This window comes from Notolepis coatsorum, assembly GCF_963971535.1.
Source record: "Notolepis coatsorum genome assembly, chromosome: 13".
In the NCBI taxonomy this organism is placed as follows: Eukaryota; Metazoa; Chordata; class Actinopteri; order Aulopiformes; family Paralepididae; genus Notolepis; species Notolepis coatsorum.
Window position 1 is genome coordinate 27735710 of NC_140177.1, and position 22355 is coordinate 27758064.

A 22355-nucleotide genomic window follows, 5' to 3' on the forward strand; every position below is an offset into this window, starting at 1 on the left:
ATTATTATTATTATTGTTATTATTACAGCCTCGAGGCGCGGACCAGCAGGCTCCAGAACAATTTCTTCCGCCAGACTCATGAACAAATAACAAATAACAGCCGGCTGCCGTTCTGTGAAAACCAGTGCGATTTTATTGCTGTCCCTGCTCCTGAGTAACAGCCTGTGGAATAGCCTTCCCTCTTCCACCAGACTCACCGTCCGTCACCCCATCCAAAAAACATCTTCCTAATGGGTTTTGTGCTGCTTGTATATAGTGTATATGTCTCTTCTATGTACTGATCCTTGTGTCTCTGCTCTACCGTATTTCAATGTGTTATTATTTATAAGACCGGAAGGGTCGTCGAAACGTTGTATCTATACTGCTATTATTTGTCAATTAAAACACCTTGGAGCATCAAGTGAGTTACGAGCCCCGCTTTGTTTTATTTATTCTTATTTATTTATTTATTTATTCTGAGTGTCCCATACGCAAGGCTAAGGCCACAGGCGCTTGCTATGCACCCCGGCCTGAGGTGGAGACTACCGGGGATAAGGAAGTGCAAGCTCAGCACTATAGGACTGTGACTGTTAATGGCCGCCAGGTTACTGCTCTGTTGGACACTGGTAGCTTTATGTCATTTGTGAAACGCAGTATAGTACCAGTAGACAGTGTGGACTATAGCCGCCAAGCAGATGTGTTGTGTGTGCATGGGGATAAGCATCTGTACCCCAAAACAGAGATAACTGTTACCCTTGAGAACCAGCCTTACCTATTAACTGTTGGGGTGGTAGACAATTTGCCGGTAGATCTCATATTAGGGAGAGATTTACCGATACTGGTGGATTTACTGCAGGAGACAGAATTGCCAGTCCAAACTGTCTCGGGGAAGAGGGGAGATGTTGTGTGTCCTGTGATAACTCGAGCCCAGGCAAAGGCTGGAGTCCAACCACTCCCAGATTTTGACAGTAGTCTGTGTGAGGGTGGCACTAAGGGGCCAAAAAAAACAGACGAAATGTGGGAAGTGCCTGACAATATTTCTGTGATACAGAGGGAAGATGTGACTTTGAAACCGTTGTTTATGCAAGTGGTAGAAGAGACCAAAACAAATTGTGTGGGAAAGGAAATGTTCATTGTTGATAATAACGTGTTATACAAAGTTACAGATGACCACAGACGTCTTGTGGTGCCTGCTAGCTGTAGAGGACTGGTCATGCACCTAGCACACACCCTCCCATGGGCCGGCCATCTTGGCCGCCATAAAACATTTTTACGGGTTAGTGCGCGCTTTTATTGGCCCTGCATGTACACTGACATTGATCAATATTGCGCCACATGCCCCACATGTCAGAAAACATGCCCTGCCCGCAAATCTGACCGAGCTTTCCTACAGCCACTCCCTGTCATCTCTACTCCATTCCGCAGGATTGCTATGGACATCGTGGGCCCTCTGGTGAAAAGCAGCGGTGGACACCAGTACATCCTGGTTGTGAGTGACTACGCCACCCGTTTCCCAGAGGCCTTTCCCCTGCGCACCATCACCGCTCCCGTGGTTCTGCGGGCTTTGGTACAGCTGTTCTCCAGAGTGGGGATACCAGATGAGATCTTGACGGACCAGGGGACCAACTTCACCTCTAGGCTGATGCATCTCTTCCACAAACAATTGGGCATCTCAGCGATCAGGACCACCCCTTACCACCCGCAAACTGATGGTTTGGTCGAAAGGTTCAACCAGACGCTGAAGAGGATGTTGCGGAAGTTTGTGGATGACACTGGCAAGGACTGGGATCGCTGGCTCCCATTTCTGCTCTTCGCCTACCGAGAAGTTCCCCAGGCCTCAACAGGTTTCTCACCATTTGAACTGTTGTATGGCTGGGAGGTACAGGGACCGTTGGATCTGCTCCGAAAGGGCTGGGAGGGTCCTTCCACCCATTCGAGTGACAGAGGGGTGGTGCAGTTTGTGCTGGAGATGAGGGATCGGCTGGCCGGATACCAGGAGGAGGCAGAGGTCAACCTGCGTGAGGCCCAGAAAGGTCAGAAGGCCTGGTATGACCAACAGGCCAGGCACCGTGAGCTACAGGCTGGCCAAAAAGTCCTGTTGCTCCTCCCTTCGTCCAACAGCAAGCTCTTGGCGAAATGGCAAGGGCCATACCTCATCACCCGCAAGATGGGTCCTGTCACATATGAGGTCCATCACCCGGACAAGAAGAAACAGAAACAGACTTATCACGTGAACCTCCTGAAACAATGGAAGGAACGTCCAATCCAGGCGCCAGGAACAGCTCTGCTGGTGAGGGAGGTGGACGTGGAAGAGGAAGTGGAGACAGGACTGAGAGCTCTAACTACAACTGCTACCCCTGTCTTAGTACATCTAACTCTAGAGCAAGCTGCACAGCTCCTCCAGGTCTTCCAGGAGTCTCCATCCCTCTTTGCCGCCAGGCCAGGGAAAACCACCCTCATTGAGCATGTAGTTCGCCTAAAAGATGGACGGCCAATCCGCCAACATCCCTACCGTGTCCCCCAACAGCTGGTGGAAAAGCTGCGACTGGAGATAGAGGAGATGTTGAAGCTCGGAGTGATTGAACCTTCTAACTCAGAATGGTGCAGTCCGGTAGTCATTGTCTTTAAAAAAGATGGTTCGCTCAGGATATGCATTGACTTCAGGAAGCTCAATGCCATCTCTGAGTTTGATGCCTACCCCATGCCAAGGATCGACGACTTACTGGAGAAGATCGGAGCTGCCAGATACATCACAACCCTGGATCTCTGTAAAGGATACTGGCAGGTCCCGCTGGAGAAGTCGTGTCGGCCATATACAGCATTCCGAACACCAGCTGGCTTGTACCAGTTCACAGTGATGCCCTTTGGACTTCATGGAGCACCAGCCACCTTCCAAAGACTGATGGACAGAGTCCTCCAGGGGTGTGACCACTGCAGTGCAGCATACCTGGATGATGTGGTCATCTTCAGTGCGACTTGGGAGGAGCATGTCCAAGATGTGTCACTGATGCTGGGAAGAATCCGAAAGGCGGGATTGACACTCAACCTTGCCAAGTGTGAGTGGGCACAGCAGGAGACACGGTACCTGGGCTACCTGCTAGGACGGGGTGAGGTGCGTCCGCAAGTGGATAAGGTGGAAGCTATCCAAAACTCCCCTCGACCTCGGACCAAGAAGGAAGTACGGTCCTTCCTGGGATTGGCTGGCTGGTACCGACGTTTTGTGCCCCAGTTTGCAACCATTGCAACCCCACTTACAGCACTGACCAATAAGGACCAGAAGAATCCAGTAAACTGGTCAGAGGAGTGTGAAACGGCTTTCAAAGCATTGAAATCCCACCTATGTTCTTCCCCTGTCCTCAAGAGCCCGGACTTCACCAGAAGATTTCTGGTACAGGTGGATGCATCCGAAGTTGGCCTTGGAGCGCTTTTGGCCCAAGGAGACCCTGGGGAAGAACATCCAATCCTATACCTGAGCCGCAAGCTGAAGCCACCGGAGACCAGGTATTCCACAGTGGAAAAGGAGGGCTTGGCCATTAAGTGGGCGCTGGAGAGTCTGCAGTACTACCTGCTTGGACGGGAATTTGACCTGGAAACGGACCACCGAGCTCTTACCTGGATCAACTCCATGAGGGACCACAACAGCCGCCTTACCCGATGGTACCTCTCACTCCAGCCATTTAAGTTTAACATCCGACACCGATCGGGCAAGACCAATGTGGTGGCAGATTACCTATCCAGGTTGCCGCACATCGCCAACCTCGAGGAGGAGAGGGATGATGTGACGTGCGGCTCCGTCACTGACTTTGCGGGCAGTGCGCATACTGTACATACACACACACTCATTGTCTGTCTTTCCATATACCATAACCGTATAATGTAATGTGGTGCGTTTCATGTGGACAGCGCACATGGGAACGCACACACGCCATATGCCGCGGAGCAACACACACACACACACACACACACACACACACCAAACATTCCCTCTTGTCAGCTTTCGTAGGATGTCCGAATGCGCACAATCATTTCATTCCGTTTCCGTTGTTATAGCAGAATGACGTTCATACAGCAAGACATTCATTCATCACATCACATTTATTTACTCACAGTCATGATGCATTCGCTTCGCTCTGCACTCCTAGGTTGACGTGTTGGCCAAGCAGAAGCACACATATCCGCCAGGTTAAATGGGAGGGGTTGACGCAAGGTAATCGTCACGTGAGCGATATGATTGTATTGTACTGTTTACTTGGTTATCTGTAATTTAAAACAGTTGGAAGTTATGTGATATAGTGGAGGATATATATTTTGTGTAGGAATTGGTTTAATGTGTTAAAAAGAATAATAATATGTACATCCTGTTTAAAGCCTAGTGGGAGGGGCTATTGGATACAAGAGAGCTGCTTTGGCCCAGGGACGTCAGTCTTGAATGGACTGAGTTACAGTGAAGGTAACCAGGATCCCTAGTAAAACGTGTTGGTATTGCTTGTAGTAGAAGTAGTAGTGTATATTGTGTATTTAGACTTTGTGTAGTGTTAAGTATTAAGTATATTTTGTTTTGTTTATTTGTTTTCTCTTTTTCCACTTTTGTTAGATATAGTAAGTATAGGGTATTTTGGTTTACGTTACTTTCACTTTTCACATTTTTTGTAAAACTATATCACCTCTGCACTTTTGGGAGGCGGGAAATAAACACCCACCAACGAGATCTTTCGACTACGCCTGTTTATGAGAGAATCAAAGGAGTTCGGGAGAGGACCCCGTCACAATTATTTATAAAGCCTTGTACAGCACTTTGGTCAACTCTGTTGTTTTTAAACATGCTTTATAAATAAAGTTGACTTGACTTGACTGACTTATACACAGTACTGACTTATACACAGTACTGGCTTACACACAGTACTGACTTACACATCCACTTATCCAAAGCGCTTTACAATGTATGTATGTATGTATGTATGTATGTATGTATGTATGTATGTATGTATGTATGTATGTATGTATGTATGTATGTATGAATATATATGTATGTATGTATTTGATTATCTTACCCAAAATCTAAATTGAAAAAGATAAATGAATTGCCCAGCCCTAGTGTGTATGTATATGTATGTATGTATGGTATGTTATGCCATAAGTAGGCCTACGTATGTATAAATAATATGTAAGCTCCTCAGTATCTATACATATATAAATAACATATAGTATGAGAAGACATGAACAAATAGACTGTATGCAATGGATGTACTTTTTTCACATGCATGCTTGTGCATTGTGTGCGTATGCATGCATGTGTGTGTGTGTGTGTGTGTGTGTGTGTGTGTGTGTGTGTGTGTGTGTGTGTGTGTGTGTGTGTGTGTGTGTGTGTGTGTGTGTGTGACACCTCCAGGACACTCTGCTGGAGCTGCTGTGTGAGGCAGCATCGATGGCGGCACAACAGGGGAGGAGTCTGCTGATTAGTGGCTTCCCGAGAGACCTGAGACAGGCTGTCGAGTACGAGACAAAGGTCAGATACACACTGGACATAGAGAGAGAGAGAGAGAGAGAGAGAGATATGAGATTGAGAGAGAGAGAGAGAGAGGGGGGGGGGGGGGCGTAGGAGAGGGAGGGAGGGAGAGAAAGAGAGGGGAATGTATGAGAGAGGGAGGGAGGGAGAGAGAGAGAATGGGAGTGGATGAGAGAGAAGGAGATGGAGAGAAAGGGAGAGAGAGGGGGTGGGGTGTAACAGAGGGAGGGACAGAGAGAGAGGTAAAAAATTAACAACATTCGTAAGTCATACATTTTTACAGGTACATTAAGAATCCCAAACGTCTCTCTCCACTGCTGGACTAGCTGGCCAGCATGTCAGCAGGCCTGAGGGACAGTGTTGTGACTTCATGTCAAATGTTGTTTTATTTATGTATATTTTGTACTGTATTATAGGTACTGTATTATAGCCTACTGCTAATTTGCAGGTGGAGTCAACCTTTTTATTTATTATCATCATTATTATTTATTTATTTTAGTTTTATTGGAGAGAAAAACTGCTTTGGCAACACACTATTTGACATTCATGCCAATAAAACACATTTGAATTTAATTTAGTGGAAGAGGGAGAGAGAGTGGATGAGAGAGAGGGAGATAGAGAGAAATGAGAAAGGGGGGTTGGGGGGATACACTTCAGGCAATAGATCCCCATTTGTTAAGATTTTGTCCCGGGGACCCCTATCTGAGAAGATTTTCGTTTTTACATATGATTTAGTACATCATTTGACTGTACTGTAGACACTGTCTGTGAAGAGATCACAGTGGAAAGAGTCAAACATTTGCTGGGGAATCCCTTAATTAGAACCCCGTCAAGGACTTTCAGGAGATCCTGAAAGATTACATGATGAATTGAAAATGGGGGACCCTGCGACCCGGATGTAAACAAGACGAAAGTCTTTCTCTGGTCTGCATCCCCTTAAAGGATAACTCCACTATTTTGGGAAATTAGCTTATTTAACATCTTCCCTGGAGTTAGACAAGAAGATGCATACCTTTTTTGTCTCTGTGCGTGCATTTTAGCTTTGGGAATAGATGCTCCGTTAGCATAGCTTAGCTTCATCACTGGAAGTGAGGCAGGACAGTAGCCTTACAGTGCCTTACAGTGTATTGCAAGGTCTGACATTGACCAAACTTGATATGCATGACCTTGGTGGGCTCTAGGTCAACTCCTGAAAAGGGGGTCAATGGCAGACCTTGCAATCAAAAGTTAGGGGCGCACTGAAATTATGGCAAGGGTTATTAGCCCCCTAACTTTTGATTGCAAAGTCTGACATTGACCCCCTTTTCAGGAGTTGACCTAGAGCCCACCAAGGTCATGCATATCAAGTTGTCAATGTCAGACCTTGCAATACACTGTAAGGCACTGTAACTGTAAGGCTACTGTCCTGCCTCACTTCCAGTGATGAAGCTAAGCTATGCTAACGGAGCATCTATTCCCAAAGCTAAAATGCACGCACAGAGACAAAAAAGGTATGCATCTTCTTGTCTAACTCCAGGGAAGATGTTAAATAAGCTAATTTCCCAAAATAGTGGAGTTATCCTTTAACAATTGTGTGTATTGAGCCATACTGTATTGTACCCATTCTGCAATCTGTTAAAAAAGTTTTCAATCAATCAATTCTAAGTTTTGGAAAAGCTGGTCTAAACGATTTCAACATCCTTCTATATACCTACTTACACACCTGGATATAACACTGGGGGATGTACAATCATGCTGTATACACCGTATATATTTATTCTTACTGTATATATATCCACATCTGTCTGTACATACCTGATCCTTTCTACATATCTGTAGATACTAGATACTATATCTGTACATATCCCTTGCCTACTCTTACTAGTTACGCTGCTGGCCAGTACGACTTACTACCAGTGTCTTTACACCTGTACATGTTAATACTACAACTCTGTACATACATCTGATTAGCACTATTACTCAGTAGTACTAATTCATATTGTATACCAAGTTTAATCACCCACACATTGTATATTACTACTTTTATTACACGTTGTTACTGTTATATTTGCACTCTGGTTGGACACCAAACTTCTTTTCGTTGTACTGTGCTTGTGCTGTATGATGACAATACATTTTAATCTAATCTAATCATCAGCTGCTTATGTTGATCACTCGTCTTTGTGTGTGTGTGTGTGTGTGTGTCTGTGTGTGTGTGTGTGTGTGTGTGTGTCAGGTGGGAGAGCCCAGTGTAGTGCTGCTACTAGACTGTTCTTCTGACACCATGTCCAGTCGTCTCCAGTGTCGTAGCCGCTGCGGTCCGTCCTCCAGCTTCCACCCAAAGGACGGCGTCTCGGACCGGAGGGCGGAGTGTTTCCATGGCGACAGTCAGCCCGTTGTGACTCACTATGAACACGGGAGCCTTCTACACAGGGTGAGCAAGCGACGCGATTAAAGGTAGAATCTGTAACGACGTCAAACAGCGCCCTCTAGCGAAAATAGCTTGGTACTGCGCTCCGTTTACTTTTTGTGTGGGTTGGAGTTTAGTATCTTTTTATACTGTGAATTTCTCCATACCTCTCTTGGCAGAGCCTGGCCGCGTCTATTCTTATCCTAACCCATGTTTGCTTCCGCGTTCACGTTTTGCGCTCTGATTTTTTTGATCCACTTTTTCTCCCATTTTCTATATTTTCTCCCATCCCAATTTCGTATCATCCAATTCAACCCTCCCCTGTCACGAACGCTGTTTCTTGCCTCCCACAAGCCGGCTGCAATGTGGACTAAGTCATACATAGCACAAGTCCCCTCCGGTACTTGAGGTAACAGCAGTCGCATCTTTTCACCTGCGCAGCTCGATCTCTGTGGCGAGGAGTAACGCGTGGGAGGCTCACGCTGCCCCCGACACTTCCTGATTCTACTGGGCAGGCGCACCAACCGACCTGTAGGAGTCGCTGTCCACAACGCCCGATCCCCACCCATCAGTTTCCCACCCCCTAATACGGCCAATGTGTATTAGTATGAACGACCAGCTAAACTGAAAGCAATGTGGAGCGCTGGGCTCGAACAGGCGAGCCCAGCGTCTCTGCATTCGTGGCGAGCGCCTTGCCCACTACGCCACGTAGCCGCCCCTACGCCCCTGATCCTATGGTCACAAGTTCAAATCACTCTTGGTTCAAGTTTTTATTTTTTTTTATGTTTAATTAATTTATCCACTCTGGTTGGATGGTGTGTATGTATATGTATGTATTGTGCTGTATAATGACAATACATTTGAAACGAATCTCATTTTGAAATCGCTACGCTGCCTATGGACACGACAGTGGCAGCCAGCTTCGGAGGTGATTGCATTGCACCATGGTGATCCACTCAACAGGTAGCTATTTCAAAATGAGATTTGATTAAAATGTATTGTCATTATACAGCACAATACATACATATACATACACACCATCCAACCAGAGTGGATAAATTAATTAAACGTAAAAAAAAAAAAAAATTTAACCAAGAGTGATTTGAACTTGTGACCATAGGATCCACAGGCAGCAGACGAACGAGGTGAGCTAAGTCAGATGTAAAAACTGAGTGACTAATTGGCATTAATAAATCAGATGTCATGCTAATATGTCATGTTCTACAGTAGGACTTACTACTGTGATACCCATTTCAAAGTGTCCACGCATTCAGATGTCATGCTAATATGTCATGTTCTACAGTAGGACTTACTACTGTGATACCCATTTCAAAGTGTCCATGCATAACTAGCGTACGTCAGTGGCCAATCAGAGCGCAAAACGTGAACGCGGAAGCAAACATGGGTTAGGAGGATAAGAATAGACGCTACCGGCGTCGGCAAAACTACCGTACGTCAGTGGCCAATCAGAGCGCAAAACGCGAACGCGGAAGCAAACATGGGTTAGGATAAGAATAGACGCAGCCGGCTTCCGGTATGAGAGCGGAAAGGTAACACGCATGCGGTGGAGCTCCTGGTCAAAAGAGTGAAAAAACTGATAAAAAAGGACCCGAAAAGTGATTAAAAATGAAAATGCAAACGAGAAGGAAGGAGGAAAAAACAATTGTGAAGGAGAGAGAAATGGAGGACTCACGGGAAGAGGAGAGTTTGATGGAACAGAGCCCCCGAAACGAGACCGAGAAGGGTCAGGCGGAGGAAGGAGGAGGATCGGCTGGGACAAGCACGGGAATGCCAGGATGGGCCGTGGTCATGCAGGCCGGGATATTGGAGACCATAACAGCGACGATAAAACTGAACACGGACACGATAAGGAACGATATTGGGAAGTTACGGGAGGAATTGAGGAAGGAACAGGAGGACTTCAGAGATGAAATGAATACAGAACTCAAAAGGGTGGATGAGAAGATGGCGGAACAGGACAGAAACGTAACCGAGTTACAGACAAGAACGGCGCAAGCGGAGGAATGGAACACAGAGATACACAAGGTATTAACGTGTGCGATTAAACAACAAGAACAGATGGAGACAAAGCTATCGGACATGGAGGGGAGGTCACGGAGAAATAACATCAGAATATGGGGATTGAAAGAAGGAGTCGAAGGGGAATCGGTGACCCAATATGTGGAAAAGCTTATCAAGGAACAACTGGAGGAGACGGGACTGGAAAAAATGGAGATACAGGCCCACAGGGCGTTGGCTCTGAGACCGAAACCGGACAGACCTCCGAGGGCGGTGATTATTAACTTTCTGAGATTTGAGATTAAGGAATTGATACTCAGAACCGCGTGGACCAAGAAGATAGAAATCGAGGGGAAAAGACTGTCGTTTGATCACGATTACTCGACAGCGGTAGCAATAACACGCAGGTCCTACGCGGGACTGAAGAGAATTCTGAAAGAAAACGGAATGAAATTCCAATCACCCATGACCTCGCTAAGGATTCACTGGAAGGAAGGGACGGTGACGTACGCGACGGCGTGGGAGGCGGCGGAGGAGATGAGGCGACGGGGGATGCAGATGGCGGAGGACGGAGAAGGAAGGGGACAGGAGGGCCAGAAGCTGAGCCTGCAGCAGAGATTGGAGAAAGCACGCAGATGGACCAGAGTAGGAGATCGAAACCCGGGAGAGGAGGGAGGAGAGAGGAGAAGGCCGAGGTGAGACGTGACAGACCGAAGGCGGAGACAGACGAGGAGGCCAGAGACGGAGAAGGAGGGGAGAGGAGGCGGGAGGAGACGAACGGATGAGTACACGCACAAGAGATTGAAAAAACTATCCAAATAGAGACAAAATATAGAAACTGAAATAACATATACATAAACACACATTCCCAGGTAGAGGAAGGATATAGGAACGAACATAACGTATACATGGACACATAGTACACATGCTGATGGAGGAAATAAATGGAAATATAATTAGCTAAAATAGACGGAACACAGAACATATTGAAACAAATACATAGACACACGCTGTGAGTAACACAGTTGGAAGGGATTAAGGGGATACATGGACATCACATAGAAAATAGAGGGGAGGAAAAGAAAGTAAAAGGGGTACACAGAAGACACCACACACGTGTTTGGGAGGAAGGAGGGACATTGGAACATATGAGCCACACTGAGAGGGACCTAGGAAATGGGGGTCTTTGATCAGAATGAAGGACAGAGCGCTTTTGACCAGGAGCTCGACAGCAATAAAAACAGTAAGAAGGCTGGACAAATATGACGAGCGGTTGGGGGTAAGGGTTTCAAACCCCCAAGCCGTCAGGAGGGGGCCTCTCGCTAGGAGAGCAATTACCCCTCACACACCAGCAGGGGACAGGGGGGGACACAGGGACCCCCCGACCGCCTTGGGAGCACTTTATGTAAAGTTTATGTTTTTTATTTATGTTAATCATTATATGTATACGGTGAAGAGAGCGGAGGCTACAACCGGAGGGGGGAATGACTGTGACATGGGGGGGACTGATAGGCGAAAGAAGAAGAAAGATGACAAAGGTTAAAGGTATAAAAATGATGGCGGTTAGGTGGCCGAGCGGAGATTGCGTTCGTCACCAACCCCGGAGCTGTGAGCTGGATTCGCCTGTCTCCGGGGTTGTCACCAGCTTGGCTGGCCGTCTGCACTAATACAATTGGCTGTATTAGAGGGTGGGAGAAGCTGGCGGGGTGGGTCCGGGTCGTTGTAAACAGAGACTCCTACAGTTCGGTCGGGGCGCCTGCTAAGCGCGGATAGGACTTGAGGGGGATAGTGTGATCCTCCCACACGCTACGCCCTCTCGATGAGAATCCGCGCTGCCAGGTGAAAAGAAGCGGTGATTGGCTGGACGTGTGTCGGAGGAAGCACGTGGTAGCCTCCACTCTCCCAGATGATCTGACTGTGGGGGGTAAGTGCGCAGCGACCAGGAAGGGACTGGGAATTGGCATACGACTAACATTGGGATGGGAGAAAATCGGAGGAAAATGGAGGGGGAAAAAGACAAAAAAAAAAAAAAAAAAAAGTATAAAAATGATGTCGTTAAACGTTAATGGAATGAATAATACGATAAAGAGGGGCAAAGTGATGTTGAAGTGTAAAAAAAGTGAGATGGAAGTGATTTTTTTGCAGGAGACACATTTGGTAGCACAGGATCATGAGAAACTGAAGAGATTTGGATATGAAAATGCATACAATAGTTCCTTTAAACGGAACCTGAGGAGAGGAGTAATCACGTTAATCAAAAACAGTCAAATTTGAATTGATCAAGGAAGTAAGAGACAAGGAGGGAAGATTTGTTCTGCTGAAGGGGAAAATGGAGGGCCAAATGGTTACGTTAGTGAATGTTTATGCACCCCCAGAGAGTGAGAGGGATTTATATGAGACCATTTTTGATATGATAGTGATGGAACTAGAAGGGATATTGATATGCGCGGGAGATTTTAATGTAGTACTGAATCACGACCTAGACACCACGAGTACTGGAAAAGGACGGACACAAATCAGTAGATATATGAATATTCAGATGACGGAAATGGGAATTATAGATGTTTGGAGGGGGATGCACGCCATGGACAGGGAATACACACATTACTCACACCCGCACGTGACATATGCGAGAATAGACTACTTTTTGATGACGACGGGGGACAGTTACAGGGTACGGGAGAGCAGAATAGGAGTAGCGGACATATCGGATCACAGTGCCATATATCTGACAGTAGATCTAGAAGGGAGACGGAGGAACACGATCTGGAGACTAAATGTAGGAATATTAAATAACAAGGGGGTGGTGAGTCAGATCAAGGAGGAGATAGCCAGGTATAAGGAAGAAAATGACAACGGGGCGGTAGATCCGAACATTCTATGGGACACACTGAAGGTGGTGATAAGGGGGAAATTGATGGAGAAGACAGCAATGCTGAAGAAGGCCAGAACGGAGACATATCACAATCTGATAGGGAAGCTGAAGAAGCTAGAGGGGAGACACCAGATATCAAAAGAACAGGAAACGCTCGGAGAAATCAAAGAAGTAAAGGCCAGGATAAATAGGGAATTATTGACGGAAATAGAAAAGAAAGCGAGGTTCATGAAACAAACGTACTATGAAGGGGGACCAAAAGCGACCAGACTGTTGGCTAGGAGAATTAGGACGCAACAGAAGTTGAACACGATACACACAATAAGGGATACAAAGACTAATGAAATATTGAGAGACCCAGCTGAAATAGAGAGGACATTTAGAGAATACTATGAGAGACTATACACACAGCCAAAAGCAGCGGGAGAAGAGGAAATAGAAGCATATCTGGAGAAGCTAGAGTTACCATCGATAGGGAAAGAACAGAATGAAGAATTAAATAAAATAATTACGGAACGAGAACTGGAAGAGGCAATTAGTAGAGCTAAAAACAACAAATCTCCGGGGAGCGACGGATTCCCATCGGAATTCTACAAGACATTTAGAACGGAATTAGCACCCATGTTAGGGGCGGCGTTTAGACACACGATGGAAGAGGGCAAAATGCCCCCCTCGTGGAAGGAAGCCATAATGACCACAATACCGAAGGAAGGGAAGGATAGAGAATTATGTAGTAGTTTCAGACCTGTGTCCATACTCAACGTGGATTACAAGATGTATACATCGATAATATCAAAGAGATTTGAGACGTTTATGCCAGACATTATAGATGAAGATCAAACTGGATTTATTAAAGGGAGACAGACACAGGACAACGTGAGAAAGACATTACACATAGTAGAGGAGATACAAAAACAAGGTGGTAGCGCGGTACTGATTAGCCTAGACGCAGAAAAAGCATTCGACAGTGTGAGCTGGACATTTTTATATAAAACATTGATGAGGTTCGGACTGAACGGGAGGGCGATGAAGATGATCAAGGCGCTATATCAAGAACCGACAGCGAGGGTTAAGGTGAATGGCAGCCTGACGGATAGAATCAGATTAGAGAGGGCTACCAGACAGGGATGTTGTCTCTCACCAACGCTCTTCGCCGTTTTCATAGAACCACTGGCGCAACTGATCAGACAGACCGAAGACATCAAGGGAGTAAGGATAAAGGGAACGGAATATAAACTAGGCCTATTTGCGGACGACGTGATAGTATACATGAGACAACCGGACAAGAGCTTCCCGGCACTGATGGATCTACTGAAGGAATATGGCCACTACTCAGGATACAAACTAAACGTGACAAAGACACAGACCTTAGCATGGAACTATACCCCAACGACGGAAATTAGGGAACAGTACGGGATAAGATGGGACATGGACAAGATTAAATACTTAGGGGTGAACATCACGAGAGGGGTGGGGAAACTGTTTGAGGCGAACTATACACAGATAAATCAGAACATCAAGAGAGACTTAGAGAGATGGACAGTAATGCCCTTGGACTTCAATTCAAGAATAGAGGTCATTAAAATGAACATACTATCAAGGTTACTGTACCTGTTCCAGTCACTACCGATACAAATACCACAGAATCAATTCAGGGAGTGGGACAGACTGATATCGAGGTTCATATGGGCGGGGAGAAGACCACGGGTCAGATATAAAACACTACAACTACCAAAGGAAGAGGGAGGGATGGCAGTACCCAGCCTACAAGATTATTATTATGCAGCGCAACTGAGAGCAGTGACGTGCTGGTGTAACGACAAATATGAGGCAAGATGGAAAGACATTGAAAAAGAAGGGGAGGGATACAAGGTACAAGCTCTGGTGGGAGATAGGGAACTGTTCAAAGAAAAAGAGGGACTGTTAGATCCTATCACCAAACGCACCTTGACCATATGGAACAGAGTAGTAAAAACACACAAATTAGAGAAGCAGTCAGGGGTTCTGAGATGGATAGCACATGACAAGAGATTCAAACCAGGGAGGCTGGACCATGGATTCAGAAGGTGGGAGAGGGGGGGGGGGGCAACAGCGATATGCAAAATGATAGAGAAGGGGGAAATGCAAACACTACAAAAATTAAAGGAGAAATTTTGACTAGAAAACAAGGACCACTTCAGATATCTACAGATTAGAGATTACTATAATAAAGAAATAAGAGGGGACAAGGAAGAAGAACAGAATGGAATAATTAGGATGATAGTAAGGGCATACGAAGGAGGGAAAGGAAGGGTAATATCAGCACTGTACCGGGCTATAATGACCAGCAAGGGACACACAACCGATTATGTAAGGGAGAAATGGGAGAGAGAACTAGAGATAGGAATAACAGGGAAGGAATGGGGGAACATATGCGAGGTGCAACATTCAACAACAGGATCGAGGATATGGAAAGAGTTTGGATGGAAAAACATAATCAGATTCTTTATAACCCCAGAGCTGAAGGGAAAATATGCACCAACACAAAGAGCATGCTGGAGGATGTGTGGGAAGGAGGGGGCAAATCACACGCACATATTCTGGGGATGTCAGAAGCTGAAGGGGTATTGGGAGGAGATAGGGGAGGCAATGATCAGAATATTAGGATACGGGTTACCACAAACAGGACTGGTGCTTTACTTAGGAGACCTGACACACGAGGGAATACAAGGGGGGGACAAATATTTAATAAAGATAATGTTGATAGCGGCCAGAAAAGCAATAACAAGACTGTGGTACAAAGAAGACCCACCGACAATAGCACAATGGGTAGGAATTAGGGATGTCCCGATCGCCTTTTTTTGTTTCCGATCCGATCCCGAGCATGTGATTTTAAATATCTATCGATCCGATCGTTTCCGATCCGATCTTTCACATTAGTAATCAATTTTGACGCATTTTTGTCAGAAACTGGCAGAGTGAGACAAGCCCATCTGTTGCCTATAATAGTCCGGGGGCGCGAGCGCGGAGGCGTTTGTTATTACATTCACCCTGAGAAATGTGCTTCTGCTTCATATGAGAAATATTAAAAGTTTCAATATATGTTTGCACATTAGTATACATTCAGTGTTCGACTTACGTAATGGTCCATTCTGGTCTGAAACGCCGACGATAAACCTCAGTCACGTAACGTTATCCTCCAGGTGAAAATTTAGTCTGAAAACTTCGCCTCCAGCCTGCTGCTTCATGAGTTTTTCCTCCACGCGGAATCTCCTCCTTGCAAACATTGCAACTGGCTTGACTTTATATTTTAAAATGCTTAGTTCCAAACCTCTGACATTAAGTCTAGCTGCTCAAGTCAGTGGATATTAACCGTGTTTCGGGAGCGACGTGTTGTTGTTGTGGTCGCGTGTAGCGTCTAAATTAAAGGGAATGTTTGTTGCAACGGTGAAAATTAAAGGGGAATGTGTTTGTTGTGGATAATTATTCTGCTCTGTGTGACAATAAATACATTAATGATGATATATTATATGTAATTTAAAACCAAAACTAAGGCCTCCGTATGAGTTTAAGACGTGGACATGGTCATGTTTGTTGAATAAAATTTTTCTTTTTTTGACTGCCGATTTTTATTATTATTTTTTCCCGATCCCCGATACTCTGAAAAGCACGTGATCGACGCCGATTCCGATCACGTGATCGGATCGGGACATCCCTAGTAGGAATAGTAGAGGAGATACAGGATATGGAGAGGATAACACACATGCTGAGGTTACAGGAAGAGAAATTTGGAGAAAGATGGGGAAAGTGGGAGGATTACAAGGGGAACGAAAACGACATCACAGAGGAAGAACCAAATGCATCACAAGAGGGCGAAGGGTAAAGGAGGAAAGAGGTTCAAGGAGGGTCTCTGAACCCATGTCACACACTTTTGACTTAGTTAGTATTTTCTGATTTTATTTTTCATTTTTTTGGGTATTACAATTGTATTATATTTTTTGTACTTTATTATTTATGTCTGTTTAACAATGTTGTATTAATAATCAAGGAAGATGTGGTTTGTAAATGGGTGAATCAAAAGGCAAAGAGAAATTTAGTATAAAAGAAATAGAAAGGGCGAAGGATAAGAGAAGAAAGAAATTCAAGGAGGGTCACTGGACCCATACCATACATATTTGCCTTAGTCAGTATCTAATCCTTTGGAGTAGGTATTAAATGTGTCTATACCTGCTCAAGGGCGGTAAACAATCAGTCTTTGTATTAAGTGCCTGGAAAAACAACTGTAGTGGAAACATATAACCAACAATGCTATTCATGTAACCATTTATGTTCACTGCATTCTTTCATATTGTGTTATGGGATCCATTTTTGTGTAAGTGTTGTTTGTCTATAAATGTTAATAAAAATTTAAGTTAAAAAAAAAAAAAAATAGACGCAGCCTGGCCTGCACACGCGGTAGCGCCCCGAATGGCCCTGAGCCGCGAGCGAATCAGACATACACCAGATTAAAAAAACATAAAATTTGGATAAACAAACACGTTATTACGATTTTAATTAGTTAATTGTATATCAGTGAAAGTACAGATGAAGGATAGGATGTGATTTGTCAATTATATCTATAAATGCAGTGCATTTGAGATGAGGGAAAGCAGAGAGACAGTGACACACACATAGTTTGTGCTTGTGCTTGTGACTGCAACTTGTTCCTGTTTGCGGACGACTCAGTCCTGCTGGTCTCTGACAAGAACAAGTTGCAGGTTGAAAAAACCCTCAGCTCGGAACTAGGCAAAATCTGCATATGGCTCACTGATAACAAACTATCATTACACATGGGCAAAACAGAGTCCATTCTCTTCGGTTCAAATAACAAACTCAGCAAGACCGACAGCTTCTCAGTTACAGTGGGTGACAATATTGTCACAAGGAAAGATGAAATTACCTACCTGGGTTCCATCCTAGAGGCAAATCTTTCCTGTGACAAAATGGCATCCAATGTAATAAAAAAAAGTCAACCAACAAACTAGATTCTTGTACCGGATCTCCTCTCTGGTAAACAAGAATACCCTGAAGACTCTGGCAGGAGCACTCATTCTAGGGTACTACGACTATGCTTGCACCTCATGGTACCAAAGCACCTCAAAGGCGCTAAAAAACAAGATTACAAACATCACAAAACAAACTGGTCAGACTACTACTTGACCTCACCCCTGCCCACTTTGACAACCTAGGATGGCTTAGAGTAGACGACAGAGTACAGCAACTTGCAATGTGCCTGGTCTACAAGATACACTATACGACTAAGGTACCCATGTACATGTCAAAATACTTCCCAAAGGTCAGTGAATACCACGACCACAACACCAGAGGAAGCTCAACAAATCATGTTAAACCCAGATTCGGCTCAAACAAGGGACTAAACACGTTTCGCAATTATGCCACATCAATGTGGAACGCCCTACCCAAAGCTGTAAAGGAATGTGAATCCCTACGCACATTCAAAACCGCTCTTAAAGAGCACCTACGGGAGGCTGCTATTCGAAACTGGCCACCGTAAAAATGTCCAAACCCCCCACCCCCTCCTAATAGACAGTCTCCTCCCCACCGCATGTATATATTCTCTCCCCGCCGTATGTATATTTCTCTCTCACCCACCCACCCCCTCCAAATGTACAGTCTCCTCACCACCGTATGTATATTTCTCTCCCACCCACCCACCCCCTCCTAATGTACAGTCCCCTCCCCATCATATGTATATACTCTGTCAGGATCTATGGGTAACAGTACTGTATATTTGAATACCGTATGTCACAATTGTATCAGTACTAAATACCTGTATGTCCCTATGCCATAAATGTCATGTATGTTGAGTATGTCATAAATGTCAATATGAATTGAAAATGGGGGACCCTGATGTAAACAAGACAAACGTCTTTCTATGGTCTGCATCCCCTTAACAATTGTGTGTATTGAGCCGTACTGTATTGTACCCATTCTGCAATCTGTTAAATAAAGTTTTCATTCATTCATTCATAGAGGGGAGGGCTGTAGTAGGACAGCGAGTGGAGACAGAAAAGAGAGAGGGGAACAGTGCAAGGTGACAGTCAGAGATACAACATAGACAAGACCGAGTCTCGATGACGGGTACAAAATAATAGTTTAAAATCATGGATTAAAAATATCCCAAGAGAAACCAAGCTCTTGACTTTGAATCCATGATAAATATCAGCTCTACCTGTGTAGCCTGGCGCGTGGGGGAATCACTGCTGACATGTGAACAACACATTTTCATTTCGTGGCGCTTCAGCGGCAGTGTTTCCAGCATGAGGTGTGGCCAACAAGAACGACCCCTGACCCCTCCTCTCTCCCCACTCAACCCCATCACACATCCAAACAAAGTGCATTACCAAGCGGGGCTCTTCTACCTAGAGGGTGCTGTTTGACAACATTACAGATTCTACCTTTAACTGAGTCGATGCAGAACTACTGGCTCTCACCCAACATGAATGGAAGCGGACAGTGCCGGTTAGCCTAGGCACTGTCCAACTAACACCTCTCCCGAAGGCTAACCGGCACTGTCCGCTTCCATTCATTGTGCTAAGCTAGGCTAACATGCAGCCAGATAGCTTTCTACTGAACACACAGAGGGGAAACTGGTATCCATGTTCTTGTCTCTCTGGAGAAGACAATAAGCAAATTTCCCACAATGTTGGCGTGTTCCTTTAACTCATTGTCTGCCACGCAGTTTTCCCATCTTTACTCAATGGCGCCAGCATTATTGACCATTTTCGCGATGTTTGCGGACCCATGGTGTGTTCTGTATTATAGCTATGGAGACAATAGTATGGCTCATTTGACAGGCATTGTTTATAGTCCAACATTGACAAACCAGTTCATTTGTACATACTTTAGTTTGTGCGCTATTACATGCTAAACATCGCCCCTTTCCAAAATAATCCAGTATTTTTTTCTAGATCGCGAGATATGACGTCTTATGCATTATGCCCAAATCGTTCGGATTGCTTGCCTGAAACTCCAAATATTTCCAAATCAAAGGTATATACCATATATATATATGTTTCTTCACAAAATCATCAAGGGGGGGGGGGGTTACCTCGAAACTGCGATCGTTACCAAAAGCATGTTTTAGGTTCGGTAAAAGACGACGCTGTGATCGGTACAAAAGCATGTTTTAGGTTCGGTAAAATAGACATAGAATAGACCTTACCTTAGCCAAAAGGTACTTGAAAAAGAATAATCCCAGTGATCTCATCGCGATCGCAATTACCGTAATTCCTCTAATAGTAACCGGGTCTCAAATACAAGCCGGGTCTCTATTAATGGCCGGGTGCGCTCTTGAGCTAAGCAATTATAAGCCGGCCTCCTAATACAAGCCGGGTTACTAATATACTGAGCTGCATACTGAGCTAGTTACTTGATTTCACTTTGAAAACGTTGAAATGACCAGTGACCACCTGTAATTGCACTGTTTACTATTTCATACAGTACTTGGTTTCAATAAATGAACCCAGTACATTTTACTGGGTTCAAACTGACACAAAATGTTGATTTATTCATTATGATCCGTTTGAAAATTTGAAATATAGGCCTCCCTCTTATACAGGCCTCCTCCTAATACAAGCCTGGTACCCGCTACAGTTGAAACAAATACAAGCCGGGGTTACTATTAGAGGAATTACGGTACTTGTGTATATCATACGGGAAACAATAAGTTTGAGGCGATAAAATCTCCGACCGATTGCTGTCCTGATTCCCTCTGAAGGGGAGGAGTTCCTGCAGACACTCCCGAGTCCCCACCCTAAACTATCCCAGTTCAAAAGGTAGGCGGCGATACTGCCACCAGGGGGGATTCGATCGTCAATGCATTTTTAACGTAGGCAGCGGTGCAAGGTATACACAGGGAGGTCCGCGCAAGTGTTTAGAATGGGGATCAAAGGATCTAAACCTGAGAACGGTTGGCGATGAAACCAGAGAAATGTCCATAGCCTTTGAGAGTACTTTGTGTCTTCAGATCGATGCAGAGAGATCGCCGGAGGAGGTGTTCGCTCAGATCTGCCAGTCCATGGATTCCTGTTCGAGGTTCTAAGGGGCTGGAGAACCTCAGAGCTGCCCCCTGGCATCCTAGAGGTCCAACAACTACACCTGAGGAACATCTGAAGAACTTCCCCCTCTCTCTACACCATACCAGCTCTGAAGAGAACCAGAGACTCACTCAAACACACAACATCACACTTCTATCACACACAGACTCAAGCTCATTGAACTCAAATCCAATGCATGTCTTGCTCAATGTCCTCAAAAAACCCTACAACTTGTGATGCCGACGCAGCATCTGGCGGTCACACATGGCTGCATCCACGTGCATCGCAGGGCCGGCCCCACGCATACGCTTAAGGCCCATGTGACCACGAGAGGGCCCCCTTTTTTATTAGACAGAAATCAGTTATACAGCTTTACAGACAACAGGATACAAGCAAAACGAGGCACACAAAAAATACAACTCAGTAGCTCGGGTGTGAACGCTGCTTCCTACGGATTGTGTTTGAGAATACAGCTGTTACCATGTTGGCAGGTTCCTTTCTTCTGTGGCTTTATTATCAGTTATCTAATTAATTTGCATTGTGGACATAGTCTTTTTAAGTGAATTCATGCAAAGGGACTTATGCAAAGGAGGGTAGGGGAGAGAGAGGCTGAGAAGTGCAGACAGCACAGCGAAACACAAAAAATGCCGGAAGTCACCCTTGGTACCCCCCCCCCAGACCTTTGCCTTGCATGGCGGCACGGCGTACATGGTCCCCAAATCAAATTCAGCTTAGGGCCCCATAAAGGCGTGGGCCGGCCCTGGTGCATCGGCTCGTTCACATTTTATAGCCGTCCGTCAACAACATGTGCTGCCAACTGGGCATAGAGAAAACAGCATTACCTGCTGTGTCTGAGAGCATGTTTCTGCTCGAGCTGAAACTCTCAACATGAAGTGCTCTACTTCCCCTGAGGCACAGAGAGAGGGTTCCCACTGCGCTGGAGGTCCAACGGCATGTGGGCCAAAAGGATGCGTGCATTGTTCATGCTCTCATGCACAGTATGTTTTATATATCGTTAAGTGAGCATGCAAGGATTTACAGTCAAGCTTACTGCCTTTTTGTGTATTTAATGAAAAGCATCAATATTAAAAAGATAAATGTATTTATATTTGGCTGTTTGCAACCATCTCATATGGGACAATGTCACATCAAAAGTGCTTGTTTGAGTCTGATATTTAACATACAATAAAGTCTGTTCATTTGCTAAATTGAGTCTTTATGAATGTGCTTTGTGTACTGGATGTCAAGCGTGTGATCAATGATAATCTGATGCGTTGGCTCCCCCTGCTGGCCGGGAACTCACAACACTGCAACTGTGAAGTAGTTCATTGAAATCCAGTAAGCTATAAACTGAGGTTCCACAGTTCCTACGTTGACTCATCATCAGGCCCATCATAGAAACATCTGGCCCCTGAACAGGTCCAGTGAATGGGCCCTCTCACCAAACCTGCCCAATTCATATCATATATTAAACGTGTTTATTGCTGGCCCGGGCCCCCATAGCAACCA

The 22355-nt window shown here is 45.2% G+C and overlaps 1 protein-coding gene across 2 annotated transcripts in view; it reads left to right on the top strand.

Moving 5' to 3' along the window:
- ak5 (adenylate kinase 5) overlaps positions 1 to 22046 on the top strand; it is a 310275-nt gene extending 288229 nt beyond the window's left edge. For both annotated transcript variants that reach the window (XM_084326901.1, XM_084326902.1), the window contains 3 exons: positions 5369 to 5485; positions 7701 to 7898; positions 20777 to 22046. In XM_084326901.1, the coding sequence (XP_084183027.1) occupies positions 5369 to 5485; positions 7701 to 7898; positions 20777 to 20851 (390 nt within the window). In that variant the 3' untranslated portion in view covers positions 20852 to 22046. The remainder of the gene's footprint in view (positions 1 to 5368; positions 5486 to 7700; positions 7899 to 20776) is intronic.
- Positions 22047 to 22355: the final 309 nt, after the last annotated feature.